Source organism: Phyllobates terribilis, unplaced genomic scaffold, assembly GCF_046119375.1.
Source record: "Phyllobates terribilis strain yellow unplaced genomic scaffold, ASM4611937v1 Scaffold_2__4_contigs__length_985480577, whole genome shotgun sequence".
NCBI lineage: Eukaryota > Metazoa > Chordata > Amphibia > Anura > Dendrobatidae > Phyllobates > Phyllobates terribilis.
Window position 1 is genome coordinate 813,887,893 of NW_027362762.1, and position 21,355 is coordinate 813,909,247.

General features: G+C 41.5%; 1 protein-coding gene across 1 annotated transcript in view; it reads left to right on the plus strand.

The window, feature by feature from the left end:
• BAZ1B (bromodomain adjacent to zinc finger domain 1B) overlaps positions 1-21,355 on the plus strand; it is a 41,414-nt gene that overhangs the window by 5,319 nt on the left and 14,740 nt on the right. The window contains exons 4-13 of the mRNA XM_073667625.1: positions 5,038-5,227; positions 5,964-6,085; positions 7,665-7,862; positions 8,731-10,381; positions 11,133-11,271; positions 11,550-11,668; positions 12,817-12,928; positions 13,038-13,136; positions 15,948-16,125; positions 16,215-16,400. Of these exons, the coding sequence (XP_073523726.1) occupies positions 5,038-5,227; positions 5,964-6,085; positions 7,665-7,862; positions 8,731-10,381; positions 11,133-11,271; positions 11,550-11,668; positions 12,817-12,928; positions 13,038-13,136; positions 15,948-16,125; positions 16,215-16,400 (2,994 nt within the window). The remainder of the gene's footprint in view (positions 1-5,037; positions 5,228-5,963; positions 6,086-7,664; positions 7,863-8,730; positions 10,382-11,132; positions 11,272-11,549; positions 11,669-12,816; positions 12,929-13,037; positions 13,137-15,947; positions 16,126-16,214; positions 16,401-21,355) is intronic.

Genomic DNA, 21,355 nt, shown 5'->3' on the forward strand with positions numbered 1-21,355 from the left:
GCATCTGCCTTAACAGTAGAGTGAATCGGGCTCTGTCCACTGCTGTCAGTACCTTTAAATGCTGCTGCCAATCTGACAGAGGCCTTTAAAGCGCCCACTCCCGGGGGGTATGCTGTTCCATGCACCCTTTGGGCCCCTTACTTGAGACCTATGAATTTTATTTTTTTAAAAATGTGCTGCGAGCGAAGAATTGTGTCCTGGCTGGTGGTAGTGGTGCACACTCAGTATGTGCATGTACAGTATACCAGAACACTAAGCTTATGATTGAAGGAGGTAAGCTGAAAGATACTCAGATTGGTGAGTCCAACCTTGGTGATTACAAGCTATCTATCTCACATAATGTCATAAATTACATTGCTATCCATTAACCATTGGTTGTAATGAAGGTTTTTTATTAGCATCCATTGTCTCGTCACTTTATGACCTCAGATTTGGCTTTTTCTTGTAGGTTTTGTTGCATGTTTCCGAATGGTCAGCCATTCATGGTCTGGGCAGACGTGTCAATTTAATTAATGTGTGATTGACATCACCTCTCCTTGTACCATATTGACATATGTATACTGCCAGAGTCCAAGATATTTTTCTAATCTCACATAATGTGTCCAGAAAAGAGTTCAGACTGTTGCCTTAATATCTGCAAAAAATGTCCTCCGGTAATGTCTCCAAGAAAAAGTACTAAATAATTTTGAAGAGGCTATGGTAGATAGTATAACTTATAGACAGTGGATATCTGGTGACAGATGGACTTTTGACACGGTTTCTAAAAGTACAGAAGACTTTGTAGCTAGTTTTTGTGACCAGCGGATAGTCCTTAATGACCTTGGGTTTTTCTGTTTTTGAGTTTATTTTTTGCTCCCCTTCTTCCCAGAGCCACGACTTTTTTTTATTTTTTGTTCAATATGGCCATGTGAGGGCTTATTTTTTTGCGGGACGAGTTGTACTTTTGAACGCCATCACTGGTTTTACCATATCGTGTGCTGGAAAACGGGGAAAAATTCTAAGTGCGTTTCAATTGCAAAAAAAAAAAAAAATGCAATTCCACAGTTGTTGTTTGGGTTATTTTTTTACCACGTTCACTAATAGATAAAACTGACCTGCCATTATTATTCTCCAGGTCATTACGAGTTCGTAGACACCAAACATGTACAGGTTCTTTTTTTATTTAAGTGGTGAAAAAAATCCAAAGTTTGCTTTAAAAAAAAAAAAACAAAAAAAAAAAAACGCCATTTTCTGGGGCCAGGTGAGGGCTTATTTTTTGCATGTCGAGCTGATGTTTTTATTGATATAATTTAGGGGTAGATTTGATGTTTTGATCGCCCGTTATTGCATTTTATTGCAATGTTGCGGGGACCAAGAAACCGTAATTGGCGTTTTAGATTTTTTTTTCTCATTACGCCATTTACCGATCATATATTTTTTTTATATTGATCGGGCAATTCTGAACGAGGCGATACCAAATGTGTATGTGGGGTTTTATTTTGAATGGGGCGAAAGGGGGGTGATTTAAACTTTTTATAATTTTTTTTATTTTTTATATTTTTTAAAACATTTTTTTTTTACACTTACAGCTTGCTTTAATAGTCTCCATAGGAGACTAGAAGCAGCACTTTTCTGATCGCTTCTACTGCATACAGGCGATGAGCAGATCACCTGTATGCAGTAGAAATGCTCATGTGCTATGAGCGCTGACCACTAGGTGGCACTCATAGCAATTGAGACATGACAACCACAGGGGTCTGCTGCAGACCCTAGGTTGCCATGCCCACCCATCAGTGACCCGCGATCATGTGACGGGGTCACCGATGGGCGGGGCCAATGCAGAACTTCAAGGGGGGGGGGGGGTGATGTTAAATGCCGCTGTCAGAGATTGACAGCGTCATTTAACTGGTTAACAGCCACGGGTGGATCGTGATTCCACCTGTGGCTGTTGCGGGCACATGTCAGCTGTAGGAATCAGCTGACATGTGCCCGGTTCAGTGCGGGCTCAGCGCTGTAGCCCCCGCTGAACCGGCCTTTCCGAACTGGTACGTACTATTACTGACCAGGTCGGAAAGGGGTTCAAGTGTTAGTCCTAAATCCAAAAGTAAATTTCAGTTAATCTTTAAAAACGAATAATTTTTGTAATTCAAGTCACGGTAAAATTCCCTACCATTCACTCTGTACTGCAGCTTGGGGTTCTGTCTATATTAGCCACTTTCTATGACTATTTGATAGAGAATCCCAATGTATGATGGGATACTCAAACGAATAGTCATCTGCTGGCTGAAATTACTGTCACTCCCTTTTCCACCCTGAAACAAAGTCTCATCGAAGGGGAGGGGGCTGGGAAATCCGGACACTCCTCTTGCTTTGTTTGCCGCCCTGAACCGAAGCGTCATCAGTGACGCTCATTTCAGGGGTTAGTCTCTGCGGTGTCTCCCTCAGCGTCCTGTGCAATGAGCGCCGTGTCCGGTCTGTTCTCTGCTTAGCTGAATAGTAATAAGCCAGCTCTGTATATTTGTATAGATGGATATGTATTTCTTGACTCGCGCACCTTTTACCTTCAAAATCCCTCTCCAGTGACCTCATTTTGAAATTTAAACCCCCAACCAAGAATTAATCTATGGGTGTAGTGATGCTTTGGACTCCATGGGTGTTTTCTAGAAATATTTGCAATTTTCACTGCTGTTTATGCCATTGTAGTGCTTGTGCTTTTGGAGACACACAACCCATAAATGAAGTAGGCTGCTTCTTGTTCAGTAGTGCCAAACATGTGGATGTTCTCTGAAGTTTGGGCACATTGATGGGTTCAGGACGGGGACATGTGGGAGTGCAGATTTTGCTGGATTTCTTTAGAGGGTCAGGGGCTTGTTTTCCAGAGCCTTCGAGCTGGCAATAGTAAAACCTCCTATATTTCTGTTCACATATGATGGACCTGAGTAGAAGACGTTTTTTTTTTTTTTTGCTGTATACGTTTTATAGTTGTGGAGTTTTTCTGTTTTGTGGTACGTAACATTGAATCACTTAAGACTGTTTACATTTATCCTGTGCTTTACACTGAACACTAAGGGTATGTGCACACGATGCAGAAATGCTCAGGATTTTTTCCTGAGCGTTTCTGCATCTCTCTGGCAGGAAAAAACGCATGCGGATTGTACATGCGGTTTCCTGCCAGGAACATGCGGAAATGAAGCGGTCTTCACTTTCATTTCCGCATGCGGGTTGACAAGCGCTTCCCAAGCGATTTTAGCATCACTTGGAAAAGTGCTTGACAACTTGGTCACACTATATAAATCCATGCAACCGGCATGGATTTATATAGTGTGTGAATGTCAAAAAATAAATATATACTTTACCCTCTGATGGCCCCCGGTGTCCGGCTTCGCTCGGTCCCGGCTGCTGGCAGTGAAGACTTTAGGACCTTCCGACGTCAGCGTCACGTGACCCGTCACATGACTCTGGCGTCAGCGAAGGTCCTTCTTCATTCAACCGCGAAGTGCGGGGAATCAAGCAGGAGCGCTGCGCGGGCCATCAGAAGGTGAGAATATATATTTTTTTTTATTTTATTCTTTTTTTTTTAATGGTACCTGGGTCTGGATGAGAGTCCTCTCCTCCACACCCGGGTACCATCCGCACATTAGACTGCATGAAAAGCGCATCAACATATACAGTGATGCGGATTCCATGCGGTCTAATGCAAGTCAATGGCGGCAAAAGAGCAGCGTTTCCGCAAAATTAATTGACATGCTGCGGATTTTTGGGCACAGCACATGCGGATTTCAATTGGGGAACATTGCTGCCCTTCTACCATGCGTTTTTCATGCGTTTCCGCGGCATTTACGCAACTGCAAAAACGCAGCGGAAACGCATAAACGCATCGTGTGAACTCAGCCTTACATTTGTTTCCATCTAAATCACCGATATGCGTGAGTCAGATGAATCCATCCAGTATGAGGAGGTAGAGTAATTTTGGACTCCTCAAATATAGTCCCTGTTCAGAAACGCACAAAGTGCGCTTTTGTGCATACCTAGAAAGACGGACATCGCTGGACAAGGGCTATACTGAGTCCCGAGTGTCTCCATCTGCCTCATTATGGTGAATGGATCTGTTGGTGGTTCCATCTGACTTATATTGACATTGAAACCCTGATGTAAGTGCCCAGCACACAGGACAAGTGTGAACCAGCATTATTGTGATCTTTGGGAGGCAGAATGAACAAATCAACAGCTGTTCAAAAATTGTGATTTAACTTTGTTTTTCTTTACTGTTCACAATACTTTCAAAGTGATAAGATGGCTGCTTCATTCTGAGCCTGTACAATTAACGATGCCATGTTTTCACGTAAAGGTTTTTTTTGTTTTTTTTGTTTTTTCCCTCATTTCATACTAACTTTTAGGCCATTTACACACATTTAGATATTTACATCAGTATTTGTAAGCCAAAACCAGGAGTGGGTGATAAATATAGAAGTGGTGATGTGTTTCTATTATACTTTTCCTCTGATTGTTCCACTCCTGGTTTTAGCTTACAAATACTGATGTAAAATACTGAACGTGTGAGCGTGGCCTAATAAAAGAAAAAATTGTCTTGTCTCGCCATGTTCTGAGTGCTATGACTTTTATATTTTTCTGCTGACAGGTAAATGATGGCTTATTTTTTGCATGGCAAAATTACATTTGCAGGGATACTATTTTATATTCTACTTTTTGTTCGGTGGTAATGATGAAAAAACTGTTAGATCCTACTTAAGGAAGGTCCCAGTAGGCCAATGGACTTGGTAGACCTGGAGGTCAAATAGCCCAGTTGCCATGGCAACAATCAGCTTCCCGCAGTCATGTCACAGAATTAGTATTCCTTCCAAACTCTGATGGCTATTGATCAGGGCTTTACCCAATTTATACCTGGTGGTGCTTATTTGTGTTTTTTTTTTTTTTTGTGCCCGCATAGTCATCTAAACATACCGGTACATCCGTCTTCTGGTCTTTCTTCAAAATAGAACATACCAGATTGTTCCCCCACAGGTTCCCTTTAATAGCTAATGATTTTTTTTCCCTTAGATAACGCCTGAAAAATATTTGCGAGGCAAAATTGTAAAGGTTCATCCTCTGGAGAAAGAGGAACAGTCCAGTGCGGAGAAGACTGATGGGGCTTGTGACTCTCCATCCAGCGACAAGGAGAACTCCAGTAAGGTTGCACAGGATAACAAGATTAAGGAAGAGCCCACCCGGAGAGAGAGTCTGAGAGACAGTACGTTTTCTGTTCTCTTGCCTGATATAACTTACCAACATCAGATGCTGTAATTTATATCCCCCTATAGCAAACGGACATGTAGTCTGCGGGGAAGCCTTTCTTTTTGGAGTGTATTAATTTTAGCAGAAAATTATTCTCTAATTTTGAACCTGTAAAAGGGAATCCAGATTTTAGGTGGAGATGTAAACTGACAAGGTGTTATGAAAATCCATATTTTGCCTTTTCCATTAATATTCATGCTACTGAGGTTTTTCATGGGTATTTTTCAGCTGTTCTGGGTTTTTCAAGGATTGTAGTTTACTTCTTGTATATCAAGAAACAGCCAAGGTTGCGGTGGCTGGTAGTTTTCCATATTGTAATGTTAGACACTTTATTTTGCTCAGTTGTATCAAACAGTATATTCCACTATAATAAATCTGGTGTGTTTTGAGACTCTTTAGTTTGTTTGCACTAAGGATTGGTCATTAAAGGTAAATCTGCCCTGACCTTTGTATTCGGGGGACTGAGGAGTATAGGCAAAACCAATAGCCTGGGGAGCAAAGTGAGCAGATCAGTATTGAGCAGTAGAGCCAGGCCGGCTAACCGGATGCCGTCAGGTACAGGGTGGTCCCCACGGCTCCCGCCCAGTGGTCACATTACTGTTGTGGCCAGTGGAACGGTTATTCACAACTCTATTGAGCGAAAGTATCGTGTGTTATAGTTTCTAGAAAAATTTTTTTTTTCTTTCCTCCAGGTGACAGAGCAAGACGCTCACCTCGTAAACTACCTGCAACACTGAAAAAGGAAGAGAAAAAATGGGCTCCACCTAAATTTTTGCCACACAAATATGACGTGAAATTGTTGAATGAAGATAAGGTGAGACTGCACTTCCATGCATCAGTCATTTATGTGCTAGATACCAATTGGGCTAGGTGCCACTTTAAAAACAAAAAAAAAAGTATTGTGTAAATTGAAAGTCACCATTTGTCAGAATTGCCTTTGCATTGATTTTGCATAAGTATTTACCTTGAGATTTGGTTAAAGGATTGGTCCGAAACGAACACTGTTTTTAATCCTAAATGCCGGTTCAATGTAGTAATCTAATTGCTGATCTAATTTGCTTTAATTTAAAATTTCCTACCATTCCTCTCTACTGTAACTAATGTAGATTAAAATAAAATATTTTACCAACTTCCTGTTTCATGACATTTTGTTTGAGAAGCCCCAGTGCATGCTGGGATACTCAAACAAGATGTCATCAGTGGATGGTTTCAGGTTTTTCTTGCTAGCTGGGTTATCTCCTTACTGACAGTGCACTCTCTTGCTGGCTCGTCACTACTCATCAGAGCCGGCAAGGGAGCGCACTGTCACTATGCATTAAAATGAATATTGCTCAGTGAAAGGTCCTAGTGAGCATATGTCGGATGTGACAACCAACACATACTCAGTAGAGCAGAGATTAGCCTAGCCTTTGAAACGGATATCACTGATTCTTCGTTTCAGGGTAAGGACAGGGGCTGCGGCAGGAAGTTGGTAAAATAAAGCATTTAGAGGTACCAGTATGGAATGTTAAATTTAAAGTATATTTAAAAAAAGCAATTAGGTTATTACATTGAATATACATTTAGGATTAAATTAGTGTCTCAGACCACCCCTATTAAGGTGTGTGAGATTTGGGTTTTGGCACACTAGATATAAGCCAAAGATTTGCACAGCTCTTGCCCAGTGTCTTTTCTCAGCTGTAACCGGACCAATACAGGGTAAACTTTCTCGGCTGACACTTGAATGCTGTTATCCTGGGCGCCTAATGATGATTAAGCCCCTGCATTGTCATGACATCACGTGAGGCCTAGTGTCTAGGCCTCATGAAAAGTCCTAACCTTTTTGGGACCTACTAATCAAAGGCGCCCAGGATGCCAGCATGCTAGTAGTGGCCAAGGTGGTTTGCACTGTTCCTCTTAGGGTAGTGCAGATGTAGACACCTTTTAAAGAAAACTTTAGCTAGCAATGTTCCAGCTTCCCTTTTAAAGGGACTTTGTTTGAACAGAATGACTGTTCAAACAAAGTGCAGGCGCTCTGTGCTTCATGGCGGGGCCAATCATTTATATACACCTTCCCACGGTTTTCATCTCTCTCCACCCCCCCTGATCTATGACAGCTCTGGCTTCATAGAGCTAGAGAAGGAAGGAGATAGATGGGAAGGTGTAGTTAAGTGACTGGCCTCACCGTGAAGCACCAAGTGAGGGGTCTTTGACTCTTCAAACTTTCTGTTCTGACAGAGTCCCTTTTTAGCAGTCTGCATCGCATTGCATATCTATAGGCAATCACTGTCACAAGCATTACATGCAGTGTTGCACCATGAAGACTTTTGACTACAATCGCTGTACAACTTTTAGAACTGAGGACTAACCCTGCACATGCAATAATGTAACCTAATAATTTGTCTGTTCTTCAGATTATCAGCATGGTTCCTGTTGACAGCCTGTACCGCTCTGAGCGACCTCCCAATAAAGAGATACTTCGATACTTCATTCGTCATTACTCGCTGAGAATAGGCACCGGAGAGAACGCTCCCTGGGTGGTTGAGGATGAGCTGGTCAAAAAGTACACTCTGCCCAGCAAGTTTAGTGACTTCTTACTGGATCCTCATAAAGTAAGTAACAAAGGCCCACATATTAATCACATAACAAACACCAAAATCTTAAGTTGCATCGAAACTTAAACCAATTATTTTTATTATTCGTTTGAGAGATTTATAGTTTAGAAAAACCATACTAATTCCAACCACTCATTGGTTATAGATAGTGCAGGGAATAGTAAACTCAAGTGACATGTAATATATCTTCCATGGGAGAGCTCCTCTTTCCTCTGTAAAGCAATAAAAATATTTGGTAGGCTACATAGAAGTCAAAAAGCATATATACAGTATATTGTCACCTCCTCAGCCAAATTTACACTTTGTATAAAAGTCTAAGTGGACATGGTCTAATTGCAGTCAAAGGAAGGTGGCACTGTATGGGGAATAAAGCCACTGAGACTTCTAAAGTGCTTGGATGCTCCCAGAGCACTTAAGCCTCATTTGCATATAAATTCAAACAGCTGTTTGTTTTTTTTGTTGTTTTCCCAATCCTTTGTTGGAATCTGTAGATTTAATTTTTCCCTCTCCTTAATTGGTTGGCTTATTTATATAGTCCAGTTGTGGCAAGGCACATTTAGCTTTAAACTTCCTTGGAAAAACTAGATGCTACTTGTTTGCTTGATCTCTCTTGTGTGGAGGTCATTTGGTGTGCAAGGGAGCTATGGAATTCATATACCTTTCTGCCATTGTTGCTGATGTGGGGGGGAGGGTTCTTTATACTGGCGGGCATTTTTTGTCCCCACGTAGCATTTTCTTGTGAGAACCCCTCCATGTTAGTTGCAGACAGCAAGGGAGAACATACAATGTAAATAAAATTCGTACATAAATGTACCACCATTATCTGTGTAATGTGATTGTATATTTTTTCCTTCTTGCGTTTTAGTATATGACTTCGATTCCAACTCCAGCAACTAAGAGGAAAAGTTTAGGGTCTCCTGAACAAAGGCTATCAAAAAAGGCCAAAATTGAAAAAAATGCTTTAAAAGGCATAAAATCCCCACTCAGTCCAACTTTATGGTGTCAAGTAAACCTAAAGAAATTATCCCCTGGCTCTCCCCTAAAAGGGAAATATTCTGAAGAGGAGCTCCAAAAGTTAATGAAAATCGTGAGTCCTTCCAAAGTGCATGCCAGTTTCAAGAAAAATGCCGCCATGGGCAAAAAGAAAAATGCAATCAATGGACAGAAAATGTCTGGTAGCGCTCGTTCCCCTAAAAAGAACCTGAAAAATTCTAAACTTAAGCAGATGACCTTACTGGATATGGCAAAGGGTAGTCCAAAAGTCGCACGAATAGCAAAAACTGGTTCCTCTACTCCGAAGTCGGCAAGTAAGTCGCACAAACTATTTTCTGCCACAGCTCTCCATCTGATTTCTTACTACCGTGAGAACAAGAATCGTGAAGACAAAAAAAGTGCACTTTCTGCTCTTATCTCCAGGGCGACCAGACTTCTTTCTGATGACGACCGAAACAGACTTCCTGACGAGCTCCGAGAATTGGTGCAGAAGCGGTACGAGCTCCTTGAGGAGCGGAAACGCTGGGCTTTGATGTCTGAGGCAGAGCGAGAGGAGCATATGCGGAAGAAGCGAGAGGCATTAAAGGCTCGTCTCAAAGAAAAAGCCCGTGAACGCAAGCAGAAAGAAAAGCAAGAAAGGCAAGAAAAGCGGAAACGGTTTGAGGATCGGGAGTTATCTGGCAAGAGCCTGCCAACTTTTAAGCTGGTTGATACTCCTGAAGGTTTACCCAACACCCTGTTTGGTGACGTAGCTATGGTGGTAGAGTTTCTAAGCTGTTATTCTGATCTGCTGCTTCCTGATGGCCAGTACCCTGTCACGGCAGTTTCTCTAATGGAGGCACTTGCAGCTGAAAAGGGTGGATTCATGTATCTGAACAGAGTGCTTGTTGTGCTCCTACAAACCCTTCTGCAAGATGAGATCGCAGAAGACTATGGAGAACTGGGCATGAGGCTCTCTGAGATCCCGCTTACCTTGCATTCTGCTTCTGAGCTTGTTCGTCTTTGTCTCCGTAAGTCCGATTCCCCAGCTGGAGAAAGTGACGTTTCTGACAAGGGAGACGAGGACAGTGAAGGATCTGCTGTTTTTCAGGATGATGAAGTCGAAGATGAGTACTTGGAGAAACTGGAAAATTCCGAGTTTTTTGAGCTCACAACAGAAGAAAAACTTCACATCCTGGCGGCTGTCTGCCACCGTATTCTCATGACTTACTCTGTGCAGGACCATGTGGAAGCTCAGCAGCAACGCACAGGGGAGTTGTGGAAGGAAAGATTGGCAATGCTGAAAGAAGAAAACGATAAGAAGCGTGCCCAAAAACAGAGGAAAAAGGAGCAGGAAGTCAAAGGTAAAGAAGACTACTCTCAGACCAAACAGATAACTAAAAAAATAGAAAAGGATAAGGAACCGGAACCAACAGCAGCAGTAGATCTGGAGTCTGAGGATATGATAAGTGCTGTGAAGAGCAGGAGGCTACAGGCCATGCAGGCCAAGAAGGAGAAGGAAGAACATGAAAAACTTACAAAAGGTAATCAGCCTGCTGTAATCGAGTTTGACCCTCACTCCTAATTTCTTAGTTTTTGCACCAGTTAAGATGTGCGCTATTTTACTACAGCTGTACCGCTGGGATGTTGTGCATAGTAAATATGGCATTGAATGGAGTATAGCATAATATCATAAACTTTGGGATGTAGACTTTATGGTCCATTTTTAAAGGGAATGTATCTTTAGAACATGACGAGTTAAATTCCTCAATGTTAAATAAAACTTGCATTTAAGTTAAACATTTTACGGGGCTCCAATAATTTAGCATTGATGCTGGTAGTTTCTGTCTTTACATTCTACATGTAGATCACAGGTTTAATGTAATGCACAGAGCCATATAAAAATAATGGCAAACACGGGATATACAGTTAACAGTAAAAGTGATGGTCACAGCCCACTACCACCTCCTTTCTGCACAGGTCAGAGTTCCTATAAACTTCTAGGAAACTGATACCTGGAGATGACTTGCTGACTCCTATATTCATGTGGCTGCTGTAAATTATACCTTTAAATTGCCTCTCCCATAATCGTGTCTAGAAAATAGAGTAAAGAATCTGTTATTAGATAATGCAAAAAAAGACGTGAGATTAAATTTCATTTTTTTTTTTGTGATTTAAAAAAAACATGGCTGTATATAAGTTGGAGTTCTGCGGTGTGGACTCATACTACAAATCTGCAGTGACACAGTCCAGTTCATGTGTCGGGTGGTAACAAACATCTTTTAACTCTTGCAGAAAGATTCCAAAAGGAGGCAGAAGAGGAGAGAGTGCGTAAACAGCGAGCCTCTGCAGAGAAAGCATTTCATGAAGGTATAGCCAAAGCCAAGCAAGTACTGCGAAGGTCACCACTTGGCACTGATCGCAACCATAACAGGTATGGCTTTGGCCAATGTTTCATTGACTCTGTCTTGGGCCAGATTCACACATGCGTATGTTAAAGTCCGCAATTCCCTGACTGACCTGAACTTGTAAACATATATGTTTGGCTTGGGGGGTTTCCCCCCACCAGTCAGCCCAGGCATCGCTGTATGTATATTGACCAAGGAATACTCAATGTAAACCTGACCTTACAGATTGATGCTTTCAGAACATGATAGATTGTTTCTTGTAAGTTACTTTCCATAGTTCATCTGAAGCAATGTTCCTTTACAGGTACTGGCTTTTCTCTGATGGAACTCCTGGACTTTTCATTGAGAAGGGCTGGGTACATGACAGTATTAATTACAGCTTTAGTCCTCCTAAAGAAGAGGATGAAGAACAAAATGGACATGGTATTTTTTTTTTTTTATATATATTTTCTTACCCCTAAAACCATACCTGTTTTAAGTATACTTTATTTTGCTATGATTGTGCTTTTGTGATGCATCGTTGCTGCATTTATTTTTCCATTAAATGCCATTAGAGATGCTTCTCACATCTGCACTGGATTGATTCTGGCTGCAATACTCCTTTAACTATAGAACAGCATGTCCTGTTTCTTTTCTTTTCTCACTGCATTTGAAGCACTGTTCTGCAATTTGCAATATAAATGTAAAACTAAAAAAATGTAGTCTTGTAAACTTTTTTTGTGGCAATATGTAAAAGTGTAGATTGCCATTTCACCACATGATGGCAGCAGATGCATTTGTTTAAAAAAAAAAAGCACCACTCCAGCATCTTCTTTTTTTTTTTTCTTCGGCGTTGGAGTAGTGATTTTAAATGTAAGCCCCCTGCCCCCCAGTCAAATGCTCACCCTCCAGGGTCGTCAGTTTTTGGGGGCCGCTCTAGTCCCGCGGTATCAACTTGTGAGCGCATTTCTGACTGGCCGAAAGTCAGAAGCTATTTCACAAGCTCTCAATGGAAGTCTGAGAGTCAGATTTAGGGTCTCATAGGCTTACATTGATTAGTGACCTCCGGCTCTCCATGAAAGACTAGAGCTGCTGGCAGGTCACAAACTGCAGAAGACGGACCGGTGAAAACAGATGAAAAACGCCGAAAGGTTTAGATAGGAGGCAGGGACTTGAATTTTAAACACCACAGTGAAATAAGGAGAAAAAAAACAAACAAAACACTGGAGTGTTGCTTTAAAATAAAATCTGCCAAACCTTTTTTAGGTGTAGTGTTTTTTTTTTTTTTCTGATCACAGTAAAATTAAAATGTCACCAACCTTACTAATGTACTGTAGCTTTTTGATTCCTCACTTCTTTTTTCTAAGTATTAGCTGGCCCCAGTTTTTCACTTCTGGATATAAATAAGAATATTTCCATTCACTGACATCAAACATTAAGTGGTAACAAATTTAAAAATCTAAATCACAAACTTCCATTCTATGCAATGTGTATAAACCCTTGAAGTAGAAAAAAGGGTGTAACTGGAGAAATATCAAGGAAGCCTTTGCTAAAAATGCTTAAAGTAAAGCTTCTCTCTTAAACTTTGCCAGGTAATGTGGAAAGTGAAGATGGCGACAGCAGTGTTGGCGGCCTAGATGATTCCCTGCCAAAGGAAGATTCACAAGTAGAAAGCACTGTACCTAAACAGGGCCAGAACCTTTGGTGCGTATCCGACATATTTCCTTATAGCTTTTGTTTAATAGCTTTGGCCCCATTATTCTCTCTGAGCTCTTGCTTGCTACCAATGAGTGAATGTCCTTGTTTTCCTTAGGTTCCTGTGTGATTCTCAAAAGGAGTTTGATGAGCTCATGGACTGTCTGCATCCTCAGGGTTTTCGTGAAAGCCTGCTGAAGGACCGGCTACAGATAAAGTAATTTTATATTGCTACACTGAGACTTCATGTTCCCAATTAAACATTGGCATTGACAAGCAGTGAGACTGAAGTGCCCCTTTAATTCTTAGCATTCTAAACGTCAGATTGCTCCCACCAATTCTTGACTTTAGGAAGCTTGTATTCTCAAGTTTGTAAGTTATCTCCTATCAGTGAAAACCTTTTGCTGCTCCATCTACAGTAAAATTACAATTTTACAGGTCTCAAAATAAAATTTAGCTTGACATGATTTTCTCACTTGAAAGAATGCTTCTGGGTCAGTTTTCCCACTCAATGAAGCCGTGAAAACAAAACTTTAAAAATCTTGGAGGACTTGAGGCTTTATTTCACCGCACTTGAAGTTTTCCAATACATTATATAGTAAAGTAAATCATGTCTTCAGTTCTTCTAGACCCTTCAGTTAAAGGACTTTTTGGTGACCACATGGTCACATGACCATGATGTCACAAAAGGCCCTTAACCCTGGATCAGGAGCATCTCTGGCAGTCCAGAGTTCAGGCGCAGTGTGCCTGACAGGCAGCGGTTAGAAAATCACCTATAATATCTAATTATCTCAATTTTTGGGATCTAAACGCAATCAGTGAGCTTCGTAAGGATGTATTAAGAGTACACAATCAGATGCCAAAAAAAATCTGTAATAATGAAACAAAGTACCCAAATTTCACAACTACCACCAAATAGTCTCCAGTTTTCCTAACTATTACTAAACATTTAAAATGGGGGAAAAAAATTAATTGTAAAGCACTTAGATGCTGCTGGAGTCATTTTCACTCATATTCAGATGTTAAAAGTTCAGCAGAAGAAACACATTGGTAGAGAGAAAAGCAAGGTTGGCAGATCATATCAGAGATTGTTACGTGTTCGGGCGCAATGTGCCTGAGGCCCTTTTTAAGAAAACCCTCTTATTTGTAAGAGAACCCTACTTATTTCTGCGAAAAATCCACAAACGTTGCATTATTTTTTCATAAAATAAGCAAAATACTTTTTTTTTCAAACAATGATGTACCTTCAAAAGTGCGAACCTTCAGGCGCAATGGGCCCGAGAGGTCACACCTGCTCTTCACAAGGATGGCAGTAAAAACAAAGTGGGGGGAGGGTTTCAAGCAGCACCTAAAGATAGGAAAGTACTGGGAGGGGTGGGATTCCCTGCCGTTTTGGAGAGGGGGGAGGCAACAAATGTTTGAGATGTGCCTGTCAGGCTTATTGCTCCTGACCGAACAGTGGCTCTCATAAGAACCTGTCTCCTCTTAAATTCCTCTAGACTCCCACAGTTAAAGGGCCTTTGGTGACATGGTCACATGGCAGTGATGTCACCAAATGGCCTTAAGTAGTCTTAACCTTGGAATAGGAACGCTGGGGGCCCTTAAAATTGGGTGCCCAGTTTGTCCACCCCTCCAGCACCAGCCATGACTGTAACTAGGGCTTATTTTTGCAGTAGGGCTTACATTTAAAGCGTACTCCAAAAATCCTGTGAAATCATGCCTATTTTTAGGGTGGTAAAAATTCAATCAAAACGCAATGGTCTGGCATCTGTTTCTTAGGTTGTTTCACTTATGTCTGTTTCTACAGCTTTAGTTTTCTCTTTCGGCTTGGCGGTGTATTTATTACTTGATATAGGGAGCAGTGTGTATTCTTGATGTAATTGCTGTATGTTGTGTTTAAAGTAAAAAGATTAGGATATAACACGGAGTTAAAAGCTTATTCAGCATTCACAACTGTAGAGCTAAAATCTTCTAGTAGCTCCCCGCTTGTTCAGTGCTTGTCCGGTCCTTGTTCTGGTGACGTGCATTCTCTACAGCAGACACTGGACTATATTTAGGAGATGATGCTAAAGGTATGTGCACACGACATCTTATTAAACGTTTTCAAACCTGTTGCGTTTTTTGGGAGGAAAACTTAACTTAACCGGGCCTGCCGGCATCTTTTTGGCTGCTTTTTGCAATGTCTTTGGTTGCCAGCTTGTTTTTTATTAAAAAAAAAAAAGTTATTAAAGTTAATCTGTCAGCAGGTTTTTGATACCTAATCTGAGAACCTCCTGATGTAGGCAAAGAGAAGCTGAATCCAACGATGTATCACTTAGATTACTGTGTGTCAGAACGCCTGCACAATCAGTTTTTAGCTTTAGAATGAAGCAGAGCTGAGAAAGCTAACCCCGCCCATACCAGGTTCCTATGTACATGCGTTGAGAGTGAGCTGCTTATCACAGCAGGGTGTGTGGTCAGACTAGCATGTAGTCCAGACAGCGATAATCAACAGGTGATAAAACCTGCACAGTAAACAGCTCACAACCTGACATGTGACACGTCATTAAAATCTGTGTTTTAACCCCTACCTCATTCTGTCCTCTGATTACAGAGTAAAAACCTGACAGATTCCCTTTAAAAAAAAATAGTGGCTTCCAAGCCGAAACCACCAGAGGAATGGTCAGGTCGCTTCTTTATCGCTTTACATCTTTGGAAACCTGAAGCACTTACAATAAGCTCAAAAGACTGAACCTATGCATTACAATGTAGAAGACTTGCTGTACATTTGTTCATTCTCTTTGGCATGTATTTGGTGCGTTTTCAGGCGGATTATGAAGCGTACCAGCCTGAATAAGATGTCTTGTTCACATGTCCTCCATCCAAAAGTGTGGAGCCTGTTTTACAGGTTTCGGGAGTTCTGTGCATGCTATTTTGTAACAAAATACTCGGTGTATACACTCTGCATTTGCTTTGCTGTGTCTCCGTTTATACTATGCTTTAAGATGGATATCCATTTCTAGTTTTCTCATTCGACTCCTTTGTTCAGGTATCAGGACATTTTGCATTCTCTTCATCTGGCTCGTAAGCAGAACTTGGGCTTAAAGTCGTGCGATGGACACCAGGAACTGCTAAACTTTTTGCGCAGTGATATAATAGAAGTGGCGACAAGACTACAGAAGGGAGGATTAGGCTATTTGGATGATACCACAGAACTTGAAGATAAGGTAAGAAGCAAAGTTTTGTTCCTATTCACTTCAAGAAGTTGACTGATCCCTTTTTAAGATGTATTAAGTTCTCCTCTTTACACACACAGGTTTCTACATTAGAAAACCTCAAAGACTTTGGGGAGTGTATCATCTCTCTACAAGCAGCTGTTCTCAAGAAGTTCTTACAGGGTTTTATGGCTCCCAAGGAAAAAAATAAAAAACCTAAATCAGAGGAGTCAGCAGCCAAAGCTGAAGAACAGAGCGAGGAAAAGAAAATGGCCGAGGCGGCAAAGGTAAGAGACTGCCTAGTTCTGTCAGAAGGAATGTTAAAGATGTCATAGAATCATAGAATGGTAGAGTTGGAAGGGACCTCCTGGGTCATCTGGTCCAACCCCCTGCTCAAAGCAGGATTCACTAGATCATCTCAGACAGATGTCTGTCCAGCCTCTGAAGACGTCCATTGAAGGGGAACTCACCACCTCTCGTGGCAGCCTGTTCCACTCATTGATCACCCTAACTGTCAAAAAGTTTTTTCTAATATCTAATCTGTGTCTCCTCCCATTTAGTTTCATCCCATTGCTTCTAGTCTTTCCTTGTGCAAATGAGAATAAAGATGATCCTTCTACAATGTGACAGCCCTTGACATATTTGTAGACAGCTATTAAGTCTCCTCTCAGTCTTCTTTTTTTGCAAGCTAAACATTCCCAAATCCTGCAACCGTTCCTCATAGGACATGGTTTGCAGACCAGTCACCATTCTGGTCGCTCTTCTCTGAACTTGCTCCAGTTTGTCTATGTCTTTTTTAAAATGTGGTGCCCAAAACTGTACACAGTATTCCAGATGAGGTCTGACCAAAGAGGAGTAAAGACCGATAATGACTTCACGTGATCTAGACTGTATGCTTCTGTTAATACATCCCAGAATTGTATTTGCCTTTTTTGCTGCTGCATCACACTGTTGACTCATGTTCAGTCTATGATCTATTAGTATACCTAAGTCTTTTTCACATGTACTGTTGCTTAGCTCTATTCCTCCCATTCTGTATATGCTTTTTTCATTTTTATTGCCCAGATGTAGTACTTTGCATTTTTCCCTGTTAAAAACCATTCTGTTGGTTGCTGCCCACTGCTCCAGTTTATTTAGGTCTTTTTGAATCCTCTCTCTCTCTTCTCTAGTATTAGCTATCCCACCTAGCTTTGTGTCATCAGCAAATTTAATCAGTTTACCCTCAATTCCTTCATCTAAATCATTGATAAAGATGTCGAACAATACAGGTCCCAGGACGGAGCCCTGTGGTACCCCACTTGAGACATTCATCCAGCTGGATGTGAAGCCATTTACAACCACCCTTTGAGTCCGATCACTAAGCCAGTTATGAATCCACCTAACAGTTGCCTGGTCCATTGCATACTTGGTCATTTTTTCAATAAGGATGGTGTGAGATACTTTGTCAAATGCTTTGCTGAAGTCAAGATATACTATATCTACAGCATTTCCCTGATCCACCCAGTCAGTGATTCTGTCATAGAAGGAAATTAAGTTAGTCTGACATGACTTGTTAGTTACAAACCCATGCTGACTCTGGTTAATCACTTCATTCTTATCCATGTACTTACATACATGTTGTTTAATAATAATGTCCTCCACAACAGGACAACAACTGATTAATTCAAGCCCCCTTTTAAAATAAAGGCAATGGATTCTCCTCCTGCAGCTGTACCATTAGTGTCTGGTGCCACTATTCATAGCAGGTCCCGTGACATTATCAGATTTGCTGCAGCCAATCGGTATTCTGTCAGCTTACGCTCGCTTTCACAAAATGGTAAAGGCTGCAGCCAATCAGTGAAACCGCACCTTCTCGTGACCTGCTCGGAATGCCGACAGTCGCTGTTAATGGCGCTTCTCTGGCAGGTGAATATCCACTGAAGTGATTAATCCTGTCCTGAAATAGGATATGAATTTGTCCTGGATAGGTTTCAGTATGTTTTGTAAGGGCTCATGATCCGAGCTACCTCTACGCACGGCTGATTACTATATGGCGTCTCTTAACAGCCACTGCCAGGGCTGAACGATAGCTGCTGCTATTAACCATTTAGATGCTGCTGTCTGGTTTTGACAGGCTTTTAAATAGTTGAGTAGCGGTGCTTACGCCCATTGGCCTCCCCATGATGTGATCACGGGGCACCGATCTGTTACCATGGCAGTTAAAGGTTTACGCTGAGGTCCAGTAGCAGACAATCTTTTTAACCTAATTAAATATATACACTGGTCAAAAATAATTAAGTGAACTCTTGCACATCACAGAACAACCCCAAGTCAATTAAAGTTCAAAGACCTCAATCTGTCTAGTTAGGAGGCAGAAGCGATTGGGAATCGGTTTTACCTGCTGTGATAAGAATGAGTGACAAGTTCACTGAAGAAGCAGCTACAAGATAACCAAAAAGAGTGCTTCCATATGGTGGCCACTGGCCACAGATAATTACGCTTTAAGACGCTGGAGACAAATTGATTAAAGGACAGTGTCTTGGCCACCACTGGCAGCATGAGGTGGTAACTGCAGCCTACTCAGGTTGTACAGATAGTCTGGCTCCAGGATGGCACATCATTACGTGTAGTTGCATGAAGGATTGCATTGTCACAGGATCATGGAACAACCCTGAAGAGTCCCTGGAGGAACAGCAGGACCACTACAAAATGACCTCAGCGGGTCTGCTAGTTGACGTCTTTCAGAAATACTCCATAAGTACAGGACTCACAGCTCAACACCATGCAGCATGATTGCTATTCATTAGACGCCAGCATTGGTAGGTCTTCCATTGGTGCACCGTTCTCTCCCCTTATGAGCAGGTTCACAATGAACAAATGTAACAGACGTGAACAAGTCTGAAAATGTCAGTCAACGTTCTAGCTCCTGCAACATCATCCAGCATGAGTGATTTGACGGTGGGTTAGTGGTGACCTGGGAAGGCATATTCTCAGAGGGTCACACAAAGCTCCATGTGATGGCTAACATAGTCTTCCTTCAACCTTAAAAACTAAGTCCATCTAGTTCAACCCATAGCCAAACATGTTGATCCAGAGGAAGGCAAAAAAACCCATGTGGCAAACACTAAGCTCCACATTGGGGAAAAAATTCCTTCCTGACCCCATACGACAATCAGACTAGTTCCCTGGATCAACGCCCTATCAAGGAATCTAGTATATATAACCTGTAATATTGTACTTTTCAAGAAAGGCATCCATGCCCTTCTTAAATTTTAACAGTGAATCACTCATTACAACATCATGCGGCAGAGAGTTCCATAGTCTCACTGCTCTTACAGTAAAGAATCCCCGTCTGTGATTATGATTAAACCTTCTTTCCTCCAGACGTAGAAGATGCCCCCTTGTCCCCGTCTCAGGCCTCAGAGTAAAAAGATCAGTAGAAAGGTCTTTGTACTGTCCCCTCATATACTTGTACATAGTAATAAGATCACCCCTAAGCCTTCGTTTTTCCACAGTAAATAACCCCAAGTGTAATAACCTGTCTTGGTATTGCAGACCCCCCAGTCCTCTAATAACCTTGGTCGCTCTTCTCTGCACCCACTCTAGTTCAGCTATGTCTTTCTTATATACCGGAGACCAGAACTGTACACAGTATTCTAAGTGTGGTCGCACTAGTGACTTGTATAGAGGTAAAATTATGTTCTCCTCATGAGCATCTATGCCTCTTTTAATGCATCCCATTATTTTATTTGCCTTTGCAGCAGCTGCCTGACACTGGCCACCAAACGTGAGCTTGTCGTCCACCAATACACCCAGGTCTTTTTCAGTTACCGTTTTGCCCAGTGTTTTACAATTAAGCATATAATTATACATTTTATTTCCTCTGCCCAAGTACATTACCTTACATTTATCCCCATTAAAGCTCATTTGCCATTTATCAGCCCAAGCTTCTAGTTTACATAGATCCTCCTGTAATATAAAATTGTCCTCCTGTATTGATTACCCTGCAGAGTTTAGTGTCATCTGCAAATATTGAAATATTACTCTGTATGCCCCCTACAAGGTCATTAATAAATATGTTAAAAAGAAGGGGGCCCAATACTGACCCCTGTGGTACCCCACTGTTAACTGTGACCCAGTCTGAGTGTTTTCCATTAATAACTACCCTTTGTTTCCTATCTCTGAGCCAATTCTTAACCCACATACATATATTTTCCCCTATCCCCATTGTTCTCATTTTATGTGTCAACCTTTTGTGTGGAACCGTATCAAAAGCTTTTGAAAAGTCCATATACACAACATCCACTGCATTTCCTTGGTCCAGTCCGGAACTTGCCTCCTCATAAAAACTGATCAGATTAGTCTGACAGGAACGGTCCCTCATAAACCCATGTTGATATTGGGTCATGAGGTTATTCTTCTTCAGATACTCTAGTATAGCATCTCTTAGGAAACCCTCCAGGATTTTATCCACAGTAGAGGTTAAGCTTACTGGCCTATAATTTCCATGTTCGGTTTTTGTCCCCTTTTTGAATATTGGCACCACATTTGCTATACGCCAGTCCTGTGGTACAGACCCTGTTATTATGGAATCTTTAAAGATTAAAAATAATGGTCTATCTATGACGGTACTTAATTCCTGCAGTACTCGCGGGTGTATCCCATCCGGGCCTGGGGATTTGTCAACTTTAGTGATTTTTAGACGCCGCCGTACTTCCTGCTGGGTTAAGCAAGTGACATTTAATGGAGAATTTTTGTTATCACTAATCATGTTTTCTGTCATGCGATTTTCTTGTGTAAATACTGTTGAAAAAAAATCATTCAGCATATTGGCTTTTTCCTCTTCCTCATCCGCCATTTCACCCAGACTATTAACGATACTGTGACTGCTGATACTTCATCCTGATACCTATTGGCAATCAGCAGATCTTGCACTGGTGGATATTTACTCCTGGTACCCATGCTCACTCGGGCTTCTCATGTGGCCAATGTGTGCAGTAAAGGTAATGATGCCACTGACTGACCTGTCAAGTTACCCAGACATCAATCCAATTGAGAATCTCTGGGACATTATATATCCGATGCCTTCAAGTAGTGCGGCAAGGTCTGGGAAGAATCACACCAACATGCACACCTCATCATCTATAAGCCTTCCTAGACGCTTTGGGGAGTGAGGGCTGCACATGCACAATACTGAGTCGCAAGAGGAGTTGCTGTGATGAAGTCGAGCAAATTGGATCCACTGATTTCAGTTCACTTTGAT